The sequence below is a fragment of the Neovison vison genome, chromosome 2 (genome assembly GCF_020171115.1).
Source record: "Neovison vison isolate M4711 chromosome 2, ASM_NN_V1, whole genome shotgun sequence".
Taxonomy (NCBI): Eukaryota; Metazoa; Chordata; class Mammalia; order Carnivora; family Mustelidae; genus Neogale; species Neogale vison.
Genome location: NC_058092.1, coordinates 182,130,657 through 182,154,872, shown reverse-complemented (window position 1 = coordinate 182,154,872; position 24,216 = coordinate 182,130,657). Strand labels below are relative to the sequence as shown.

The following is a 24,216-nucleotide window of genomic DNA, read 5'->3' as shown; positions in this document are numbered from 1 at the left end:
CCGATGCAGGGCTTGATCCCAGGACCCATGATCATGGGATTATGACCTGAGCCGAAGGCAGAGGCTTTAACCCACTGAGCTACCCAGGCACCCCTACAAGTTGCTTTTATAGAGTGGGATTTCTTGAAGGAAAGATGTAGTTCTTTATTTGTATGTATTTTAAAAGTGAAATTTTCTATTCATTAAACTTAAGAGTGAAAGGGTTAAAAGAAAGATTGGAAATGATATTTCTAAAGAACAGACTACTCATGTATAGACTTTTTAACAAATGGGTGGTAATAGAAAGGGATTTGTACTTTTTTTCTATTAGGAAAATAGTTTTTTTCCTGATATGAGACAATTTGACAGGGAACTGGCTAAATTATGTAAACCAGCTATCCTTGATAATAAATAGCTGGAACATGGTCCTTCTCTATGCCTCTTAGTACTTTGTACAGGTTTCTGCTTGACCCCTGCTTAGATTGTATCATAGTGTTTGTTGGCTCTCATTTGTGAAATTGCAAAATTACATTGTATTGATCTCTATATCTTGGATACCTAGGATGGGGTTGTGTTATATAGGGAACAACACATGTTTCTTAAAGGAAAGTTGAATAATGTTTATTCACATATTCATTCAGCAACACATATTCAATGTATTGGATATATGCAATAGAGTAGGAACTGTTGTAGAAGTGGTAGTACCACAGTGACCAGGATCAATGCAGCTCTTACTCTCAAGAGCCCCCTTTTTTTCTTTTTAAGTTTTTATTAAATTCCAGTTAGTTAACATACGATGAAATATTAATTTCAGGTGTAGAATTCAGTGATTCATCACTTAAATACAACATACAATCGCAAGTGCCCTTCTTAATACCTATCACCTGTTTAACTCATCTACCCATCGGCCTCCTCTCCAGTAACCCTCAGTTTGTTCTGTATTGTTAAGAGTCTGTTTCCTGGTTTGGCTCTCTTTATTTCCTCCTTATGTTCATCTCTTTTCTTTCTTAAGTTCTATATATGAGTGAAATCATATAGTATTTGTCTTTCTTTGACAGACTTATTTCACTTAGTGTAATACTTTCAGTCTTCATCCATGTCGTTGCAGATGGCAAGATTTCATTCTTTTCCTTGTCTGGGTAATATTCCATAGTGTATGTGTGTGTGTGTGTGTGTGTGTGTGTGTGTGTGTTCATGGGTATACTACCTCTTGTTTTTGTTTTTACTTTATTTAAATTCTAGGTAGTTCACATATAGTGTAGTATTAGTTTCACAAGTAGAATTTAATGATTCCCTTAACTTACATTTAACACCCAGTGTTCACCCCAACAAGTGCTCTCCTTCATGCCCATCACCCATTTAGCCAGTCCCCCATACTCACCTCCCTTCCAGGAACTCTTAGATTGTTCTCTATAGTTAAGCATCTCTTATGATTTGCCTCCCTCTCTGTTTTTATCTTATTTCTCTTTCTTTTCTCCTATGTTCATCTGTTTTGTTTCTTTAATTCCACATAGGTGTGAAATCATATATTTGTCTTTTTCTGACTTATTTCATTTAGCATAATACAACCTAGTTCCATCCATGATCATTGCAAATGGCAAGATTTCATTCTTTTGACAGCTGTGTTATTAATATTCCATTGTACATAGTACCACATCTTCTTTATTCATTCATCAATCAGTGGACACTTGGGCTCATAATTTGGCTATTGTTGATAGTGCTATTATAAACATTGGAGTGATGTGCCCCTTCAGATCACTATTTTTGTATCATTTGGATAAATACCTATTAGTGCATTGCTGGTTGTAGGTATTTATATCTTTTTAAAAGAGTTTATTTATTTGAGAGAGAGAGAAAGAGAGAGAGCACGAGTGGGGTGGGGAGAAACAGAGGGAGAAAGAGGAGCTCCCTGATCAGCAGGGAGCCCAACCCAGGGCTTGATCCCAGGACCACAGGATCATGACCTGAACTGAAGGCAGATGCTTAACTGGCTGAACAACTCAGGGACCCCTATTTTTCACTTTTTGTGGAACCTTCATACTGTTCTCCAGAGTGACTGCACCAGTTTGCATTCCCACCAACAGAGTAGGAGGATTCCCCTTTCTCCTCATCCTCACCTCATTATTGTTTCCTGACTTAATAATCTTAACCATTCTGACAGGTGTGAGGTGATATATCATTGTGGTTTTGATTTGTATTTCCCTGATTATATGTGATATTGAGCATTTTTACATGTGTCTGTTAGCCACTTATATGTCTTCTTGTCTGCTCATGTGTTCTGCCCATTACTTAACTGGATTATTGGTTTTTTAGGCTTCAAATTTGATGAGTTCTTTATAGCTTCTTGATATTAGCCCTTTATCAGATATGTTATTTGCAGATGTTTTCTCCCATTCCATTGGTTACCTTTTAGTTCTTTTTTTTTTTAAGATTTTATTTATTTATTTGACAGAGAGAGATCACAAGTAGGGAGAGAGGCAAGCAGAGAGAGAGAGAGAGGAGGAAGCAGGCTCCCTGCTGAGCAGAGAGCCCGATGCGGGACTCGATCCCAGGACCCTGAGATGACCTGAGCCGAAGGCAGCGGCTTAACCCACTGAGCCACCCAGGCGCCCTGGTTACCTTTTAGTTCTATTGTTTCTTTCATTTTTGCTGAAGCTTTTAATCTTGATGAGGTCCCAAGAGCTCGTTTTTGCTTTTGTTTTCCTTGCCTCCAGTGATGAGTCTAATAAGAAGTTGCTGTGGCCAAGGTCTAAAAAGTTGTTGCCTATGTTCTCCTCTAGGATTTTGATGGTTTCCTGTCTCACATTTAGGTCTTTCATCAATTTTGAGTCTATTTTTGTATATAGTGTAAGACAGTGGTTCAGATTCATTCTTCTGCATGTTGCTGTCCAGTTTTTCCAACACCATTTGTTGAAGAAACTTTCTTTTCTTTCCTTTCCTTTTTCTTTTCTTTTCTTCTCTTCCCTTTTCTTTCTTTCTTTCCTGCCTCCTTTCCTTCTTTCAAGATTTTATTTATTTATTTATTTGATGAGAGAGAGAGAGAGAGAGAGAGCAAGAACAGGAACACAAGCAGGAGGAGTGGGAGAGGGAGAAGCAGGGAGCTGATGGGCTTGATCCCAGGACCTTGGGATGACTTACCTTAATGACTGACCCACCCAAGTGCCCCTGAGACTGTCTTTTTCCCTTTTGATATTCTTTCCAGCTTTGTGAAAGGTTAGTTGACCATATAGTTGTGGGTACATTTCTGGATTCTTCTTTATAGGTATGTATGTACACTTCACAGCACTCACCATATCATATACCCTCCCCCCTGTCCATAACCCAGCCACCCTCTCCATACCCCTCCTCCCCCCAGCAACCCACAGTTTGTTTTGTGATATTAAGGGTCTCTTATGGTTTGTCTCCCTCCTGATCCCACCTTGTTTCATTTTTCCCTTCCCTACTGCCCAAACCCTCCACTCAGCCTCTCAAATTCCTCCTGTCAGAAAGATCATTTGATAATTGTCTTTCTCTGATTAACTTATTTTGCTCAGCATAATACCCTCTAGTTTCATCCACATCATTGCAAATGGCAAGATTTCATTTCTTTTGATGGCTGCATAGTATTCCATTATATATATATATATATATATATATATATATATATCAATCACATCTTCTTTATCCATTCATCTGTTGATGGACTTCTAGGTTCTTTCCATAGTTTTGGCTATTTAGCTATATATATATATATATAAAAAGACTGGTGAATAGAACAGAGCCACCCACTTGGTTTTGGGTATATTTTGGTCTCTTAGAAGAAACTACCTCCCAAAATTTTAAAGAAAGAAAAGCTTCTATATATATACAAAATATAAGGGTAAACATGATAAAGGGATGGAATATGACTTTAAAGATGAAAATTAAAAAGAAAATTCTAAAAAAGGTATTGGTAAGTAGGTTGGAAGAAGAAGGGGAAAAAAGGGGAGTAGAGAATGTGCTCAGGCTGGAGACTAGAACAAAGTCCTGTGCTAGATTTAGGGTATATTTTCATCTATTAGAAGAAAGTGTATTCCAAAATTTTTTAGGAAAAAAAAAAACCCTATATGTATATAAAAAAACAAGGTTAACTACAATAAAGAATAAAATATGACTATAGTAATGAAGATTTAAAAACATTTTTTTTAAAGAAAGATACTGTGAAGATAAACTAGTTAAAAAACATCAAAAGAGGAAAGAGGAAAAGTTAAAAAATTAGAATGAGAAAAAGAATAAAATAAAAGAAAATTAATTTAACTTTGCAAGACTAAAGGATCATGGGGAGAAAGCCATGAATTCCATGTGTTGCCTTTCCCTACCTCTGGAGTTCTGCTGTTCTCCTTGACTGGTGAGCTTGGTCTTGCCTGGATGTTCTTGCTAATCTTCAGGGGGAGGGGCCTAGTGTAGTGATTCTCAGATGTATTTGCCTAAGGCAGAAATGCACCATCCTTGCCAGGGGCCAGGCTAAGAAATCTGCTTATGTTTGTTCTCAGGAGTTTTTGTTCCCTGAACACTTTCCTTAGAGCTCTGGAGGACGGGAATGAATATCGTGGCCCCCAGTCTTCAGCCCAGAGGAGCCAAGAGCTCGGGGCCCCACTCCTCAGTGTATCCTCAGAGAAAGGGGGTCAATCACTCCCATCTCCCTGGTCTCCAGCCGTGCTCTGGCTCACCCGCCTGTGACTGAGTGTTTTTGCCTCTGGCACACAGCCCCATTTGGAGTCTCCAAACCCAGCAGATTCCTGCCTCCAGAGGAGGAAAGTGAGTCTTCCTGGATCTGCCACTTGTGGGGGTCCCTGCTCAAAGAGCAGTGGCCTGACTGTGCCATGGATCATGGTTTAAGGTAACCCCAAGTTAAGAGCTCACTCTCCACTCTGTCTTTGTAGTTGGCTTCCCTGCTCGATACCTGGGAGCTCTGTCACACTCAGACACCCCTGATCTTTCAGTGACCCTGTGAGTCCTGAGACTATACTGTCCCTGCATGGGCTCCACCCCTGCTTAGCCTCTGGAGCTATATCCCTTAGTGGAGCGGACTTCTGAAAGTTCTGATTTTGTGCTCTGGTGCTTCAGTGCTTGCCAGGCGCCAGCCCCTCCCGCCATGGTCTCTCTTCACGTCACTTTGGATTCACTTCTCTGCATTTCTTATATTTCAGAAAGTGGTCAGTTTTGTTCCTAGAATTGCTGGTCTTCTTCTCTCCGATCTCCTATTGAGTTTGTATGTGTTTAGAATGGTTTGATAACTATGCTTTTGATCTCTCTTTTCCACTCAAAGGGTCCCCTTTAATATTTCTTGCAGACCTGGTTTGGTGTTAGTAAACTCCTTTAGTTTTTGCTTGTCTTGGAACACTTTATCACTCTGTCTGTTCTTTCTTTCTTTTTTTAAATAACAATTTATCCTTTTAAAGATTTTATTTATTAGAGAAAGAGAGTGCATGTGTGCACGTGAGGGGATGGGCAGAGGGAGAGGGAGATGCAGAGTCCATGTTGAGCAGGGAACCCCATGTGGGGCTCAGTCTCAGGACCCTGATATCATGACTTGAACCAAAGTCAGATACCTAACTGATTGATTTACCCAGGCACCCCTCTCTCTTTTTATTCTGAATGACAGACTTATTGGATATAATATTCTTGCCTCCATATTTTTCCCATTTAGCACCATTGAATATATCATGTTAGTCTCTTCTGACTTTCCAGATTTCTGTGGATAGGTCTGCTGCTAACCTTAGGTGTCTACCCTTGTAGGTTAAGGACCTTGTGTCCCTAGGCACTTTCAGAATTCTCTCTTCATCTTTGTATTTTGCAAGTTTCACTGTGATATGTTTTGGTATTGACCCGTGTTTGTTGATTTTGAGGGGAGTTCTCTGTGCCTCTTCGACTTGAATGCCTGTTTTGTTCCCTAGATTAGGGAGGTTCTCAGTTATAATTTGTTCAGATATACCTTCTATGTCTTTTTCCTACTGTTTTTTCTTCTGGGACTCTTATGATATGGATATTATTGTGCTTTGTGGAATTGCTGAGTTCCTTAAGTCTGTATTTGTGATCTAATAGTTTTCTTTCTTCTTTTCTCCTTTCTTATTTTCTATAATTTTATCTTCTATAGCACCTATTAATCCCTCTGTTTCTTCTATCCTCATTGTGAGTATATCTAGTCAGTTTTGCCTCTCAGTTTTAGCACTTTTTATTTCAGCCTGAATAGTTTCTAGGTAATTTTATCTCTGCAGACAGGGTTTTTCTGGTGTCTCCTATGCTTCTTTTGAGCCCAACTAGTATTCCTATGACTGTTGTTCTAAATATTTTTTCACATATATTGCTTATATCTGTTTTGAGCAAATTTCTGGCTGTTATTTCTTGATCTTTCTTCTGGGGAGAATTCCTCCATCTTGTCATTATGTCTAGGTTTTTCTTTCTTGCTCAAACCCTTGTTGCTCTTGCTCCTGCTCTCTCCCTCTCTCCTTGACTTCTCTCTGCACAAAGGGATCCCTCCTCTCTGCAGCACCACGGCTTTTCTCTTCCCCAGTTCATGTCTCTTGAACCTTGCATCTATTACTTTCTCTTCCACCAGTTGTGCAGTTTGTTTTCTTAATCCTCAGAATGATTTCCTAGTTGTTCAAAATAATTTGATGTTGATCTAGCTGTATTCAAGGGCCAAGGGAAGCCTAGGGTCCCCTTACTACTCTGCATCCTAACTCCTCCCCTGCACTTCTTCCATATCCATTATTAAGTCCATGGACATTTGGGTTCTTTCTGTAATTTGGCTATTGTTGATAATGCTACTATAAAAATTGGGGTCCATGTATTCCTTTGAATTAGTATTTTTGTATCTTTAGGGTAAATACCTAGTAATGCAATTGTTGTCTCATAGGGGAGTTCTATTTTTAACTTGGAGGAACCTCCATACTGTTTTCCAGAGTGGTTGCATTCCCACCAGCATTCCCACCAACAGTGTAAGAGGATTCCACTTTCTCTACAACCTTGCCAGCATCTGTTATTTCTTGTGTTGTTTTAGCCATTATGGCTGGTGTGACTCTCCTTAGTCTTTTGATTTAGAGTTGAAGACAGACTGGTCTAAAGAGGGAAGTACAGTCCTATATCAAGAAGCAAAAGAAGTCTCAAATACACAGCCTAACCTTAAAACCAAGGGACCTAGAAAAGGAACAACAAATAAAGCCTAAATCCAGCAGAAGAATGGAAATAATAATAAAGATTAGAGCAGAAATAAATGATATAGAAAAAAACCCCAGTAGAACAGATCGATGAGGGCTCTCTGCTCAGCAGGGAGCCTGCTTCCCTCTCTCTCTGCCTGCCTTTCCATCTACTTGTGATTTCTCTCTGTCAAATAAATACACAAGGTCTTTAAAAAAAAAAAGAACAGATCGATGAACATAGGATCTGGTTCTTTGAAAGAATTAATAAAATTGATAAACCTGTAGCCAGACTTATCAAAAAGAAAAGAGAAAGGACCCAAATAAATACAATCATGAATAAAAGAGGACAGATCACAACCACCATTGCAGAAATACAAACAATATAAGGGACAATTATGAGCAACTATATGCCCACAAATTAGGCAATCTGGAAGAAATGGGTAAATTCCTAGAACCATATAAACTAGTAAAACTGAAAGACGAAGAAACAGAAAACATGAACAGACCCATAACTAGCAAAGACATTACATCAGGAATCGGAAATCTCCCAACAATCAAAAGTCCAGGGCCATATGTCTTCCCAGGGGAATTCTATATATTCATATATAGAAAACATATACAGAAGTGTTAATACCCATTCCTCTGAAACTGTTCCACAAAATAGAAATGGAAGAGAAACTTCCACTCATTCTGTGAGGTCAGTATTACCTTGATTCCAAAACCAGACAAGGACCCCATGATAAAGAAGTATTACAGACCAATATCCCTGATGAACATGGATTAGAAATTCTCAATAAAATACTAACAAATCAAATCCAGCAGTACATTAAAATGAAAAAGAGTTGAAAGCACAGACTTATTGTGAAAAGCCTGTGTGCTAAGTTAAAAAGTAGTCACTCTGGAAAATAGTATGGAGGTTCCTCAAAAAATTAAAAATAGAATTACCCTACAATCCAGCAATTGCACTACTAGGTTCTTACTAAAAATACACAAAAGTCTACATTCAAAGGGGCACGTGCACGGTGATGTTTATAGCAGTATTATCAACAATAGTCAAATTATGGAAAGAACCCAAACATGCATCGACTGATGAAAGGATAAAGAAGTGGTGGTATGCATATGAGTGCACACACACACAATGGAATATTACTCAGCCATCAGAAAAGAATGTAATCTTGCCATTTTCAATGATATGGATAGAGCTAGAGAGTATTATGCTAAGTGGAATGAGTCAATCAGATAGAGAAAAATACCATATGATTTCATTCATATGTGGAATTTAAGAAATGAAACAGATAAACATAGGGGAAGGGAAGAAAGAGTAAGAGGCACACTATAAGAAACTATTAACTATAGAGAACAAACTGGGAGTTGCAGGAGAGTAAGTGAGCAGGGGAGGGGCTAAATGGGTGATGGGTATTAAGAAGGGCACTTGTGATAAGCAGTGGGTGTAATATGTTTGTGATAAATCACTAAATTCTAATCCCAAAACCAGTATTACACTATGCATTAAGTATTAAGAGTTTAAATAAAAACTTCAAAAAACATAATTAAAGACAGGGTTTGAAACAAGTCATTACACTAAATGTTGATTTTTAGTTGTGATAGGAAGCATACAGTCTTATTGTGAGGCCTGCCTTAATAATGCGGGATCTGAGGCTTCATTGAAGAAGTGATGTTTATATTGGAGTTTGAGCTGAGGCTGAAAATGGTTGTGCATATTGCATGGAAGGGAGGGTGGTGAAGCCAGTAATAGGAAGTTTACTTACTGCATCTTTGTTATCATTTTCCCCCAACAATGTTACTTGGTTTTCTCTTCATACTACCTTAATGGAAACAAAGACTTAATAGTTCTTTAATGTTTAAATGATCTTTTCCTGAGTATGACTCTTCAGCCAATTGTTCAAAATCCCAACATTTTTAGTCAAGAACACATAATTCTTTTTAATGTATATGAAGTCAAAGATAGTATTCTATAAAGGCTGTCATAACTTTCCAATTCAGAATCATGACAAGAAAAGATAATTTTCTTTTTTGTGGGAATTCATCTGCTCTCTAAATTTCTGAGGTCCCTTTAGTTTTTCATAGTCTCCTGGCAGAAATTCTGAGTTGCAGAGAAACATAAAAATCACCATTTCCTGGTCTTAAAAATTTACCAATTCTACTAGAAATTTCCTGAGAAGTAACAGCTATTTGTGGACTGGTGTCTGTGTTCAGATACTGTGCTGAACATGTATTATGAATTATATCTCAATCATCTCAGGAACACTATGAGATAAGTAATATTTTTATTTCTTTCCTTTAGAGGAGGGCACTGAAAGTATTTAAGCATCCAAGGTCTCAGAGCTAGAAGAGGCAAATAAGAATTTGATCTCACAAGTGTCTGACTTAATAGTCTAACTTGGTATTGCTAAGAGAACTAAAAGTGACATATTAACTTGTTTAGGCAGTCTCAGACCCTCTTCACAGGCATTGTCTGTTATAAAGAACACTATTCTTTATATTCTTTGTATATATTTAATAGAAACCATTAATTTCATTTTTATTATGCTAAATAATAGTAAAGTAAGTAAAAACTAAAATAATCATGAAGTAGAGAAGATAAGACAGGCCCTTTAATATATTGTTGGTGAGATGGCTGTGTTTTGGGGAATTTTTTGACAATATGTAACAAAACATAAAATTCATTTGCCTCTGGACTTAGCAATTCTACTTTTAAGAATTTATCCTCCAGCTAAGTTTGTTCATGCATGCAAAGATGTGAGTCATTCTTTGTAGTACTGTTTGAAATAGGAAAAAGTTGGAAATGATTTATGGGTTTAATAGAAGTCTTGTAAAATAAGTTATAGTAGATCAATAAGGTGTAGTTGTATTCAAGTATTAAAAAGAATGACTACAGGGGCTCCTGGGTGGCTTAGTGGGTTAAAGCCTCTGCCTTCAGCTCGGGTCATGATCCCAGGATCCTGGGATCGAGCCCTGCTTCAGGCCCTCTGCTCAGGTGGGAGCCTGCTTCCTCCTCTCTCTCTGCCTACTTGTGGACTCTGTCTGTCAAATAAATAAATAAAATCTTTAAAAAAAAAGGGGGGGGCACCTGGGTGGCTCAGTGGGTTAAGCCTCCGGGTCATGATCGCAGGGTCCTGGGATCAAGCCCCACATCAGGCTCTTTGCTCAGTGGGGAGCCTGCTTCCCCCTCTCTCTCTGCCTGCCTCTCTGCCTACTTGTGATCTCTCTCTCTGTCAAATGGAAAAAAAAAAAAAAGAAGGACTACAGCTATTCAAGTCTTTACTAAGCTCAACACTCTGTTCTTAATCAATTTTAATAAATATCATAGGTATTGTTATTATAGCTCCGTTTATGAGGAAAAAATAAAAAAGTTAAGTGACTTGTCTGAAGTGGTAGGAACAGATACTGAAGCAGAACATCTTTAGAACCCACATGACTAATTACTATGCATACTTTAATGTTTCCTGGTCATTTATATCCCTGTGTGAAAAGAAAATAAATTGGTAAGTGAAGAAATAAATTGTAGGAAGTTTTTATAGTATGATAATATTTGTGAAAAGGATCAATACCTGTATCTACTGCATGTTTTATAACATATAAAAATGTCTCTATTTTCCATGACAGAAAATCTTTCTTTATATATTAATATATGTGAATATGTGAATATATTCATAAGGTACATTAAAAGTACATATAAATATATATAATATATGTAAATTTATATATAAAAATTTATATACATATGTACACATAAAACATACATTTGTGGAAAAATTTCTGGGTGGCTATACAAGAACTCAATTTTTGGATGATTCGTATAGAGACTTCATAAAATTTTTTCCCCTTATACTCTTCAGTATGCTGAATTATTTAAAAGTAATGAGCATATATCACTTTCATAATAAAAACAAATTTAAATTGAAAAACTTAAAAAACAGTGCATGTGAAAATTCTTTAACAGTTATTTTCCTGGAGAGAAAAAAAGAGGAACTTTTTCATATTATACACTTATGGACCTTATTTTTAAATTTTTTTTTGGTTTAGAATATTCATTTCTTTGCTTTTACTATAAGTAATTATAATATTACATAGTTAAATTTTTTGTGGGCTATGCTTTTAACTTTAATTTTTTATGGAAATAAAGCAGAGCTAAATAAAAGAGACATTATTGTATTAGTAAAATCTCCATTACAAATAATTTTTTACAATGAAAGCAATGGTAGGATTTGGACTAATTCTCTGAAATTCAATTAACATATAATGTATCATTAGATTCAGACATATAGGTCAGTGATACACCAGTCTTTTTTTTTTTTTAAACAATGTTCTTTTATTTTGGGAAATTATGACTTTTTCATAAAATATGACATTTATGTTAAAATGTAGTGAATTTAACCAGTCTTTTTTTTTTTTTTAAGATCTTATTTATTTATTTGAAAGAGAAAAAGCAAGAGAGCACCAAGTGGAAGGCGAGAGACAGAAGGAGAGGGGAAGGGGTAGAGGGAGAGGGAAAAGCAGAGGGAGAAGTAGACTTCTTGCTGAGCAGGGAGTTCTGTTTGGGCTCAGTCCCAGGACCCTGGGATCATGATCTGAGCTGAAGGCAGAGGCTTAACTTGACTGAGCCACCCAGGCCCCAACCAGTCCTATATAATACCCAGTGCTCATTACATCATGTGCCCTCCTTAATGTCCATCACCCAGTTACCCCATCCCCTCACCCACCTCCCCTCCAACAAGCCTTAGTTTGTTTTCTATGATTAAGAGTCACTTACGGTGGGTTGCTGGGGGGAGGGGGGTTGGGAGAAGGGGGGTAGGGTTATGGACATTGGGGAGGGTATGTGCTTTTGGGTAAATTGGAAGGGGAGGTGAACCATGAGAGACTATGGACTCTGAAAAACAATCTGAGGGGTTTGAAGTGGTGGGGGGGTGGGAGGTTGGGGTACCAGGTGGTGGGTATTATAGAGGGCACAGCTTGCATGGAGCACTGGGTGTGGTGAAAAAATAATGAATACTGTTTTTCTGAAAATAAATAAATTGGAAAAAAAAAGAGTCACTTACGGTTTGTCACCTCTGATTTTGTTTTATTTTTTCCTCTTTCCCTATGATCTTCTTCTTTAATTTCTTTTATCAGTGAGATATTATAATTGTTGTAGGATAGCTCATTTTCAACTTTTTGAGGAACCTCCATGCTGTTTTCCAGAGTGGATGCACTAGCTTGCATTTCTGCTGACAGTGTAGGAAGGTTCTCCTTTCTCCTCATCTTCACTAATATCTGTCATTTCCTGGCTTGTTAATTTTAGTGATTCTGACTGGTGTGAGGTAGTATATTGCCTTGTGGTTTTGATTCGTATTTCCCTGATGCCGAGTGATGTTGAATACTTTTTAATATAACTGTTGGCCATTTGGATGTCTTTGCAGAAATGTCTGTTCATGCCTTCTGCCCATTTCTTGATTATATTGTTTGTTCTTTGGGTGGAGAGTTTGATAAGCTCTTTATAGATACTGGATACCACCCTTTATCTGATATGTCATTTGCAAATATCTTTTCCCATTCTTTTGGTTGTCTTTTGGTTTTGTCGACTGTTTCCTTTGCTGTGCAAAATATTTTTTATCTTGATGAAGTCCCAAAATTTCATTTTTGCCTTTGTCTCCCTTGCCTTTGGAGACATGTTTAGCAAGAAGTTGCTGTGGCTGAGGTCAGAGAGATTTGTTCCTGTTTTCTCCTCAAGGATTTTGTTGGATTCCTGTCTCACATTTATGTATTAATCTGTTTTTGTGTATGGTATAAGGAAATGGTCCAGTTTCATTCTTCTGATGTGGCTGTCCAGTTTTCCCAATGCCATTAGTTGAACTGACTTTTTTATGTTGGATAATTCTTTTTTTTAATTTTCTTTTGAAAAATTAACATACAATGTATTATTTGCTTCAGAGGTGCAGTTCTATGACTCATCAGTCTTAACACAATTCACAGCACTCACCATAGCACATACCTTCCCCAATGTCCATAACCCAGCCACCCTATCCCTCCCCCACCAACAACCCTTATTTTGTTTCCTGAGATTAAGAGTCTCCTATGGTTTGTCTCCCTCCTCATCCCATCTTGTTTCATTTTTTCCCTCCCTACCCACCATGACCCCCCACCCTGCTTTTCAAATTCCTCATATCAGAGCAATCATATGATAATTGTCTTCCTTTGATTGACTTATTTCACTTAGCATAATGTCTTCTAGTTCCATCCACATTGTTGCAAAGGGCAAGATTTCAGTTTTTTTATGGCTACATAGTATTCCATTGTGTATATATACCCAAACTTTTTTATCCACTCATCTGTTGATGGACATCTAGGTTCTTTCCATAGTTTGGCTTGTGGACATTGCTGCTATAAACATTCAGATGCATGTGCCCCTTTGGATCCCCACATTTTTATCTTTAGGATAAATACCCAGTAGTGCGATTGCTGGGTCATAGAGTAGCTCTGTTTCCAACTTTTTGAGGAACCTCCATGCTGTTTTCCAGAGTGGCTGTACCAGCTTGCATTCCCACCAACAGTGTAGGAGGGTTCACCTTTTTCCGCATCCTCTCCAACATCTGTCATTTCCTGACTTGTTAATTTTAGCCATTCTGACTGGTGTGAGGTACTATCTCACTATGGTTTTGATTTATATTTCCCTGATGCCCAGTGGTGTTGAGCACTTTTTCATGTGTCTGTTGGCCATCTGGATATCTTTGCAGAAATGTCTGTTCATGTCGTCTGCCCATTTCTTCATTGGATTATTTGTTCTTTGGATGTTCAGTTTCATAAGTTCTTTATAGATTTTGGACACTAGCCCTTTATCTGGTATGTCATTTGCAAAAAATCTTTTCCCACTCTTTTCATTGTCTTTTGGTTTTGTTAACTGTTTCCTTTGCTGTGCAAAAGCTTTTGATCTTGATAAAGTCCCAATAGTTCATTTTTGCCATTGCTTCCCTTGCCGTTGGCAGTGTTTCTAGGAAGAGGTTGCTGTGGCTGAGGTTGAAGAGGTTGCTGCCTGTGTTCTCCACAAGGATTTTGATGGATTCCTGTCTCACATTGAGGTCTTTCATCCATTTTGAGTCTATTTTTGTGTGTGGTATAAGGAAATGGCCCAGTTTCATTTTTCTGCATGTGGCTGTCCAGTTTTCCCAACACAATTTATTGAAGAGACTGTCTTTTTTTCACTGGACATACTTTCCTACTTTGTCGAAGATTAGTTGACCATAGAGTTGAGGGTCTATTACTGGGCTCTCTATTCTGTTCCACTGATCTGTGTGTCTGTTTTTGTGCCAGTACCATACGGTCTTGATGCTTGGAGCTTTGTCATAGAGCTTGAAGTCTGGAATTTAGATGCCACCAGCTTTGGTTTTCTTTTTCAACATTCCTCTGACTATTTGGGGTCTCTTCTGGTTCCATATACATTTTAGGATTATTTGTTCCATTTCTTTGAAAAAAAAATGGATGGTATTTTGATAGGGATTGCATTAAACATGTAGATTGCTTTAGGTAGCATAGACATTTTCACAATATTTGTTCTCCCAATCCATGAAGATGGAACATTTTCCCATTTCTTTGTGTCTTCTTCTATTTCTTTCCTGAGTACTTTATAGTTTTCTGAATACAGATTCTTTGCCTCTTTGGTTAGATTTAGTTCTAGGTATCTTATGGTTTTAGGTGCAATTTTAAATGGGATTGACTCCTTAATTTCTCTTTCTTCTCTCTTGCTTTTGATGTACAGAAGTGCAACTGATTTCTGTGCATTGATTTTATATCCTGACACTTCACTGAATTCCTGTACAAGTTCTAACATTTTTGAGTGGAGTCTTTTGGATTTTCCATGTAAATTATCATATCACCTGCAAAGAGTGAGAGTTTGACTTCTTTGATGATTTGGATGCCTTTTCTTTCTTTTTTTTTTTTTTTAAGATTTATTTATTCATTTTTCAGACAGAGAGAGAGAAGGAGCCCAAGCAGTGCTTGTGCTCCCTTTTGGCAGGCAGAGGCAGAGAGAGAAGTAGGCTCTCTGCGAGAAAGGAGCCTGATGTGGAACTCAATCCCAGACCCTGGGATCATTATCTAAGCTGAAAGCAGCCGCTTAACTGACTGAGCCACCCAGGCTCATTTCTTTTTGATGCATTTCGTTTATTTTTGATGTCTCATTGCTGAGGCTAGGACTTCTAGAACTATGTTGAATAGCAGTGGTGGGGATAGTGGACAACCCTGCCGTGTTCTTGAGCTTAGGGGAAAGCTCTCAGTTTTTCCTCATTGAGAATGATAGTTGCTGTGGGTTTTTCCTAGATGGCTTTGATGATATTGAAGAATGTACCCTCTGTCCCTACCCTTTGAAGAGTTTTGATCAAGAGAGGATGCTGTACTTTGTCAAATGCTTTTAAAGCATCTATTGAGCGTATCATATGGTTCTTGTTCTTTCTTTTATTAATGTATCGTACCCCATTGATTGCTTTATGGATGTTGAACCAACCTTGCAGCCCAGGAATAAACGCCACTTGGTCGTGGTGAATAATCCTTTTAATTGGATCCTGTTGGATCCTATTGGCTAGTATTTTGGTGAGAATTTTTGCATCTGTGTTCATCAAGGCTATTGGTCTGTAATTCTCTTTTTTCATGGGGTCTTTATTTGTTTTTGGGATTAGGTAATGCTGGCCTCAAAGAATGAGTTTGGAAGTTTTCTTTCCATTTCTATTTTTTGAAACAGTTTAAGAATAAGTATTAATTCTTCTTTAAATGTTTGGTAGAATTTCCCTGGGAAGCCATCTGGCCCTGGGCCCTTGTTTGTTCAGAGATTTTTGATTAATGTTTCAATTTCCTTACTGGTTATGTGTCTGTTAAGGTTTTCTATTTCTTTCTTGTTCAGTTTTGGTAGTTTATACATCTCTAAGAATGCATCCATTTCTTCAGATTGCCTAACTTGCTGGTGTATCGTTGCTCATAATATGTTCTTATAACTGTTTGTATTTCTCTGGTGTTGGTTGTGATCTCTCCTCTATCACTCATGATTTTATTTGGGTCCTTTCTCTTTCTTTTTGATAATTCTGGCCAGGGGGTTATCAATTTTATTAATTATTTCAAAGAACGAGCTCCTAGTTCCGTTGATTTGTTCTCCTGTTCTTTTGGTTTCAATTTCATTGATTTCTGCTCTGATCTTTATGATTTCTCTTCTCCTCCTGGGTTTAGGCTTTCTTTGCTGTTCTTTCTCCAGCTCCTTTACGTGTAGGGTTAGGTTTTGTGCCTGAGATGTTTTTTGTTTCTTGAGAATGGCTTATATGGCTATATACTTACCTCTCAGGACTGCCTTTGCTGTGTCCCACAGTTATTGAACAGTTATATTTTCATTTTCATTTGTTTCCATGAATTTTTAAAAATTCTTCTTTAACTTCCTGGTTGACCCATTAATTCCTTTTTTTTTTTTAAGATTTTATTTATTTATTTGACAGAAATCACAAGTAGGCAGAGAAGCAGGCAGAGAGAGAAAGGAGGAAGCAGGCTCCCTGCCAAGCAGAGAGCCCAATGCGGGACTTGATCCCAGGACCCTGAGATCATGATCTGAGCTGAAGGCAGAGGCTTACTTAACCCAGTGAGCCACCCAGGCGCCCGACCCATTCATTTTTTAGTAGGATGCTCTTTAGCCTCCATGTATTTGATTTCTTTCCAACTTTCCTTTTGTGGTTGAGTTCTAGTTTCAGTGCATTGTGGTCTGAAAATATGCAGGGAGTGATCCCATTCTTTTGGTACCAGTTGAGACCTGATTTGTGATCCAGGATGTGATCTATACTGGAATGTTCCACATACAGTAGAGAAGAATATGTATTCTTTTGTTTTGGGATGGAATGTTCTGAATATATCTGTGATGTCCATCTGCTCCAGGGTGTCATTTAAAGCTTTTATTTCCTTGTTGATCCTTTGCTTAAATGATCTGTCCATTGCATGAGTGGGATCTTAAAATCCCTATTATTTTATTGTTATTGATGTGTTTATTTGATTTTGTTATTAATTGGTTTATATAATGGCTGCACCCATGTTAAGGGCATAAATATTTACAATTGTTAGATCTTTTTGTTGGATAGACCTCTTTATTATGATATAGTGTCATTTCTCATCTCTTACTACAGTCTTTGATTTAAAATTTAATTTGTCTGGTGTAAGGATTGTCACCCCAGCTTTCTTTTGATTTCCATTAGCATGATAAATGGTTTTCCACCCTGTCACTTTCAATCTGGAGGTGTCTTTGGGTCTATGGTGAGTCTCTTCCAGAGAACATATCAATGGGTCTTGTTTTTTCATACAGTCTGGTACCATGTGTCTTTTGATTGGGGCATTATCCCATTAACATTCAGAGTAATTATTGAAAGATATGAATTTTGTGCTTTTGTATTACCTGTAAGGCTGTTTCTGTATGTGTTCTATATTCCTTTCTGGTCTATATTACTTTTGGGCTGTCCCTTCCCTTAAAGGATATTTCTTGCAGGGCTGGTTTGGTGATTACAAATTCTTTTAGTTTCTGTTTTTCTTAGAAGCTTTTTATTTCTCCTTCCATTTTGAATGACAACATAGCTGGATAAAGTATTATTGGCTGCATATTTTTCTCATTTAGAACACTGATTATGCCAGTCTTTTCTTGCCTGCACAGTCTACTGCCAGTCTAATGATTCTAGTCTTGTAGGTTACAAACCTCTCGTCCCAAGCTGCTTTCAGGATTTTTTCTTTGTCTCTGAGATTTGTAGGTTTCACTATCATATGTCAGATTCTTGACCTATTTTTATTGATGTGGGAGGGGTGGGTTCTCTGTGCCTCCTAGACTTGAATGCCTGTTTCCTTCTCCAGATTTGGGATGTTCTCTGTTATAATCTGCTCCAATATACCTTCTGCCCCCTTCCTCTTTCCTTTTCTTTTGGGATCCCAATTATTGTAATACTTTTTTGCTCTATGGTATCAGTTATCTCTTTAATTCTCCCCTCGTGATCCAAGAGTTGTTTATCTTTCTTTTTCTCAGCTTCTTTGTTTTCCATAATTTTGTCTTCTATACCACTAATTCTCTCTCCTGCCCCATTTATCCAAGCAGTTAGAGCCTCCATTTTTTGTTGCATTTCATTAATAGCCTTTTGACTTGATTAGATTTTAGTTCTTTTATTTCTCCAGAAAGGGATTTTGTAGTGTCTTCTATGCTTTTTTTTTTTTTTGAAACCAGCTAGTATCTTTATAATTGTTATTTTTAACTCTAATTCTGACATCTTACTTGTGTCCATACTGATTAGGTCCCTGGCAGTCAGTACTGCCTCTTTCTCTGTTTTTTGAGGTGAGTTTTTTCTATCTTGCCATTCTTTCAGAAAGTGGTTGCTTTTCTATTTGTAGAGTTACAGGCATTCTTTTCTTCACCCTCCAGTTGAGTTTGCAGGTGTTGAGAATGGTTTGAGAGCCATCTAGCTGAATTCCTGAGACCAGATGAAATTAAGGTTTCCTACTCCTCTGCCATCTTGGACTCCTCCTTGAACTGTGAACTTTTAAAAATGAATAAGTTCACATTGCTTTTATCATAAGATGTATTTTCAATGAAAAGAATCTTAAAAAATTTAGGTATATTATTTTAGCAGTTGTGTACTATTATATATAATTTCCATGACTAAGTTTAGGATGCAGGTTATTATATTGACAGTTTAGGAAAATCTGCCTATGTTAAACTTTTATCAGAGAGTTCCTGTTTTGAAGGCTAGCTCTTTTTCTTTTTCCTTTTTAAAATATTTTATATATTTGAGAGAAAGAGAGAGAGCGTGAGCATGAGTGGGGTGAAGGACAGAGGGAGAAGCAGACTCTCCACTGAAAAGAGAGCCCAATGCAGGATTTAGTTCCAGGTCCCCAGGATCATGACCTGAGGTGAAGGCAGACTCTTAACTGACTGAGCCACCTAGGTGCCCAGGCTAGCTCTTTTCTAACACTGACTTGGAAAGTAACTCAATGAAGATTTACCTTATTTTTATAAACAAGATTGTTTCTTGTTTTAAAGTCTTAGTAATGAAACCTTTTACAGCAAATGAGATTCAGCAAATACAGAAGTTGACAGCAATTCTAGTAGATGTTGCTAGTCAGTTGAACATAGTTCTCTTGCAGGAAGATGGTATCATGCTTCTTAAACTCCAGAGCCTTTATTAAAAACAAATGCCAATTTTAAACTCCATTGTTTATTAACTGTGTTCTAGTGTCAACTGACACTATTTTAATATTATGCTCAGTCATAAAATGTAGTTGGAATTAAGATGATAAATGCTTAAACATTTAAGTATAGGTGAAACTTAAAGTATATTATTTTTGTTATGTTTTTCAGGTGAAGCTCTGAAAGTATCAGCTGAGAGATTTGCAGATGATCCATGTTATCTCCCCAAAAGGGAGGCTGTGGTTCAAGCTGCCCGTGCCTTGCTGGCTGCAGTTACCAGACTCCTTATCCTCGCAGATATGATAGATGTCATGAGTCTCTTGCAGCACGTGTCAGCTGTAAGTAAAAGATGGCTAGTTTACCTTGGCATTGTTTCACTTCTAATTCCATTTTCTGAAACTGGTATTAATCCTAGTGCATCCCAACCTCACCTTCATTTATTTTTTTTTCCAATTTATTTATTTTCAGAAAAACAGTATTCATTATCACCTTCATTTCTTAATGTCACCCAGCAGATGATTCAATTAGATTGTGCAACTCTTGTATACCTCAAAAGAACAAAGCCAGAAGTTATTTTGTTTATTAAAATTTTTAGATTTTTAATTTAAATTCTAGTTAACATATAGTGTTATGTTATGTAACTAAATGTTAACATATAGTTTCAGGCATACAATTTAGTGATTCAGCACTTGGGACTCATCACAAGTGAACTCCTTTTTTTGTTTTATAAGGAAGTGCACTCCTTAATCCCTGATACCTATTTCACCCATCCCCCCACTACCAACCATCAGTTCTCTTCGGTTTTTGACCTTTTCAGTTAAGACTCTGTTTCTTGTAGTCCATAGTCTCTCATGGTTCATCTCCCCCACTGGTTTCCCCCTACTTCATTTTTCCTTTCCTTCTCCTATGTCCTTCATGCTATTCCTTATGTTCCACATATAAGGGAAACCATATTAATGATTGTCTTTCTCTGCTTGACTGATCTCACTTAACTTAATCCCCTCCAGTTCCATCCATGTCAATGCAAATGGTAGGTAGTCATCCTTTCTGATGGCTGAGTAATATTCTATTGTATATATGGACCATACCTTCTTTATTCATTCATCTGTTGAAAGGCATCTCTGCTTCTTCCACACTTTGGCTATTGTGGACATTGCTGATATGAACAGTGGGGTGCATGTGACCCTGTCAGAGAAGAGGGCAGTAGGGATATGGGTTATCCCAGTGATGGGTATTAAAGAGAGCATTATTACATGGAGCACTGGGTGTTATACACAAACAATAAATCATGGAACACTACATCAAAAACTAATGATGTACTGTATGATGAGTAACGTAACATAATAAAGAAAAAAGATAATTTCTTGGTTTGCGTCTCTCTTTTTTCCCATTTGCTCATTTGTGTTGTTTCTTAAATTCCACAGTTCAGTGAAATCATATGGTTTTTCTTTCTCTGACTGACTTATTTCATTTAGCACAATACTCTGTAGTTTCACCCATGTTGTTGCAAATGCCAAATTCATTCTTTTCTTAGCATATATATGTGTATATATAGATATATGTATGAATATTACTCAGCCAAGGCCTGCTGACGTGCAGAGACAGTGAGGCGGAGGCAAGGTAGACCACAAGAGGGGATGGAAGAGGCGTTCAGAGCCACATCAGGCTGAGCTTTGAAGGCTGCGGTAAAGGGCTTCAGATGCAGGCATTGCTGGTTCAATTCAATTTTTGTCTGTCTCTCTTTTTTATAGATATCTTATTTTTAACCAATCGCTACACCCAATGTCGGGCTCCAACTCACAACCCCAAGATCAGGAGTCTCTTCTTCTTTCGTTGACAGAGCCAGGTTCTTTTCCTCTCTTCCCCACTGTCTCCCTGCTTTCCCTTTCCATCAAGGTCTCTGTACCCCCTTCTGAATTTCTGTCCTCCTCTGTACTTCTGGATACAGCACTCGGGCAGGCAGATAGGGCAGGAGGCTCCCAGCCATGTGTCTCCCTGTGACTGCAGCCGCTACACCACCCTGCTGTACCTGCAGGAGCAGTGTGGCTGTCTGCCTGGTAACCCGTGACATCAAGCAGAGGCTGGCGCTGGATTGGCTTGGCGCTCGCCGGAGGCTGGGCAGTTTCTAGCTCACAGAGGGTTTTGGAAGAGCCGGGATGGGGGAGAAAGGAAAAAAATCGGGAGGGACTTGTATATAAAAAAATTATATATATGTATATATATATAATATATATAAACATTTTATATATTATATATTTATGTAAAGTTAATATATAAAATTTATATAAAAATATATATAAAGAAGTTGTGAGATTATATATATATAATCTCACAACTTCTTTATCCATTCAATAGTCGATGGACAGATGGGCTTTTTGCATAATTTGGCTATTGTTGGTAGTGCTGCTGTAAACATTGGGGAGCATGTATCCCTTTGAATTAGTATTTTTGTGTTCTTTGGGTAAATGCCTAATAGTGCAATTGCTGGATCTTAGGTTGGTTCTATTTTTAACTTTCTGAGGAATCTCCATATGATTTTCCACAGTGGCCTCAGTGGCTGCCCCTACTGAGTTTGCATCACCACCAACAATGCTGCAGTGTTCCCCTTTCTCTTCATCCTTGCCAAACCTGCTGTTTCTTGTTGTTGATTTTAGTTATTACAATAAGTGTGAAGGGATAGCTCATTGTAGTTTTGATTTGTATTTCCCTGAGGATGAATGATCTTGAGCATCTTTTCTTGTGTCTGTTGGCCATTTGGTTGTCTTCTTTGGAAAAATGATTCTTTGTGACTTTTGCCCATTTTTAAATTGGATTGTTTGTTTTTTAGGCATGCAATTTGATTAGTTCTTTGTAGATTTTGGATATTAACTCTTTTTCTGATATGTCATTTGCAAATATCTTCTTTAATTCTGTAGGTTGCCTTTTAGTTTTGTTGATTGTTTCCTTCATTGTGCAGAAGATTTACTCGATGAAGTCCTAATAGTTCATTTTTGATTTTGTACCCTTGCTCTGGAGACACGTCTCATAAGAATTTGCTATGGCCAAGGCCAAGGAACACTGTCTGTGGGTGAGGTCAAAGAACACTGCCTGTGTTCTCCTCTAGGATTTTGATGGTTTTCTGTCTCACATTTAGGTCTTTCATCCATTTTGCGTTTATTTTTGTATATTGGATAAGAAAGTGGTCCAGTTTCATTTTTTGCATTTTGCTGTCAATTTTTCCCAACACCATTTGTTGAAGAGACTGTCTTTTTTCCATTGGATGTTCTTTCTTGCTTTGTTGAAGATTAGTTGACCATATAATTTTGGTTTTTTTGTTTTGTTTTTTTAATCCTGGTCCGTTGATCTGTGTCTCTATTTTTGTGCCAGTACCATACTGTTTTGATCATTACAGTTTTACAATATAGTTTGAAGGTGGAATTGTGATGCCTCCTGCTTTGCTGTTCTTTTTTGAGATTGCTTTGACTATTTGGGGTCTCTGGTGGTCCTATACAAATTTTAGGATTGTTTGTCTTAAAGCCAGTGGTAGATTGAAAAATAGAAGATGGCTCACTGATAAAGAAATAGATAGGATTATATAGGTAATATAAATAATGAATATATAATTGAAAAAGAAAAACTTTAAAATTTAAGACACAAGAAAGTTTGTCCTACTTTATAAATGAATACTGTTTGCCAGCTACTCTTGATCCAAGATCAAGTGTGCATGTTTGCAGGTTGTCTGTGATAGCTGTAGTAATCCATATGAAAAATGTATAAATTGATTTAATATGAGTAAAGAATATAATTTTACTTAGATACTACAAAGGCAGCAAGATATCTGGTTTGCTTTATTTTGCTAGACAAATCATTTAGAAAAGTTTTAGTAGAAATAGAATTTTATTAGAGTCCTTTTTACTTTCTTAATTTATTTAGTTCGACCAAGTCATTAATAATGTCCAGGTGAGAAGATTGCAGACAATCCTTTGGAGTCTCTGATCTATTTCCTGCATTAGGACTTTTACTCTTCTGTCCATAAATACATCTGCATATTCATAAGGTGCCTGGTGACTGTAGTATCACTTTTCCATTAAGCAAATGATGGCCTTGTCTGATTGACCTTCTTATTAAAATCATTTTCTCTAATTGCTAAGCTAAACCTTTCTTTGCATCTTTATCTTACTCTTTAATGCTTACCATAACACTAAACTAATGGAACCTTCCCTTTATAATTTCATATTCCTTTTCTTTTGTTGGTTTTATTACTGTAAAAATGCAAGCTGGCACTTTTTGTTGTTTTAGATAAGGAGAGAGTATAGGAAAGAGTATAGGAAAAAGTTTTTTAGGAAAGAGTATAGTTCTTATCTTCAGAAGCTGTATACTAGTGGATTTGTAGGTGAGATAATTAAGCAGTGTTTCTTGTTTCTTGGTTATTGTTAGATACTGGAAATAGTACTGTAGACAAATCCCTAAACATTTCTGACATTCACTTTTTTTTCATATGTGAATACAGATGCTAAGAAATGTTGTAATCAAGAAGTAAGGTATGAAAGATTAAGTGCCAGGTAATTCGTAGTTCTAATGACCCCAGTTTTCCAGTATTTTAGACTCTAGATTTGTTGAGATAGAGCAGAATGAAAGGCTTTTTCAGGTAAAAATTGCTACTCTCATAATTGATTAAGAAGTAATGGTGTGTATATTCAAGACCACAAACACCTCTATTACCAATTTTAGTTGAGTACCACTAATTTCTAGGCATAGTGCTGGGTAGTTCACACATAGTATGTCTTTCAAATGAAGCAGGAAATAACTGAAGATCAAAGCAAAACAAAGTACTATTTTTTGCAATAAAATTATAGTTAATATTTACTGAGTTTTTATAATATGCTAATAAGCATGATGCAGCATTATCTTCTTAAT

At 37.2% G+C, this 24,216-nt stretch overlaps 1 protein-coding gene across 1 annotated transcript in view; it reads left to right on the top strand.

Annotated features, from left to right (window-relative positions):
• Window positions 1–24,216, top strand: part of LOC122899251 (catenin alpha-3-like) — a 216,606-nt gene that overhangs the window by 127,991 nt on the left and 64,399 nt on the right. Inside the window, exon 4 of the mRNA XM_044236823.1 lies at window positions 19,492–19,658. Within this exon, the coding sequence (XP_044092758.1) occupies window positions 19,492–19,658 (167 nt within the window). The remainder of the gene's footprint in view (window positions 1–19,491; window positions 19,659–24,216) is intronic.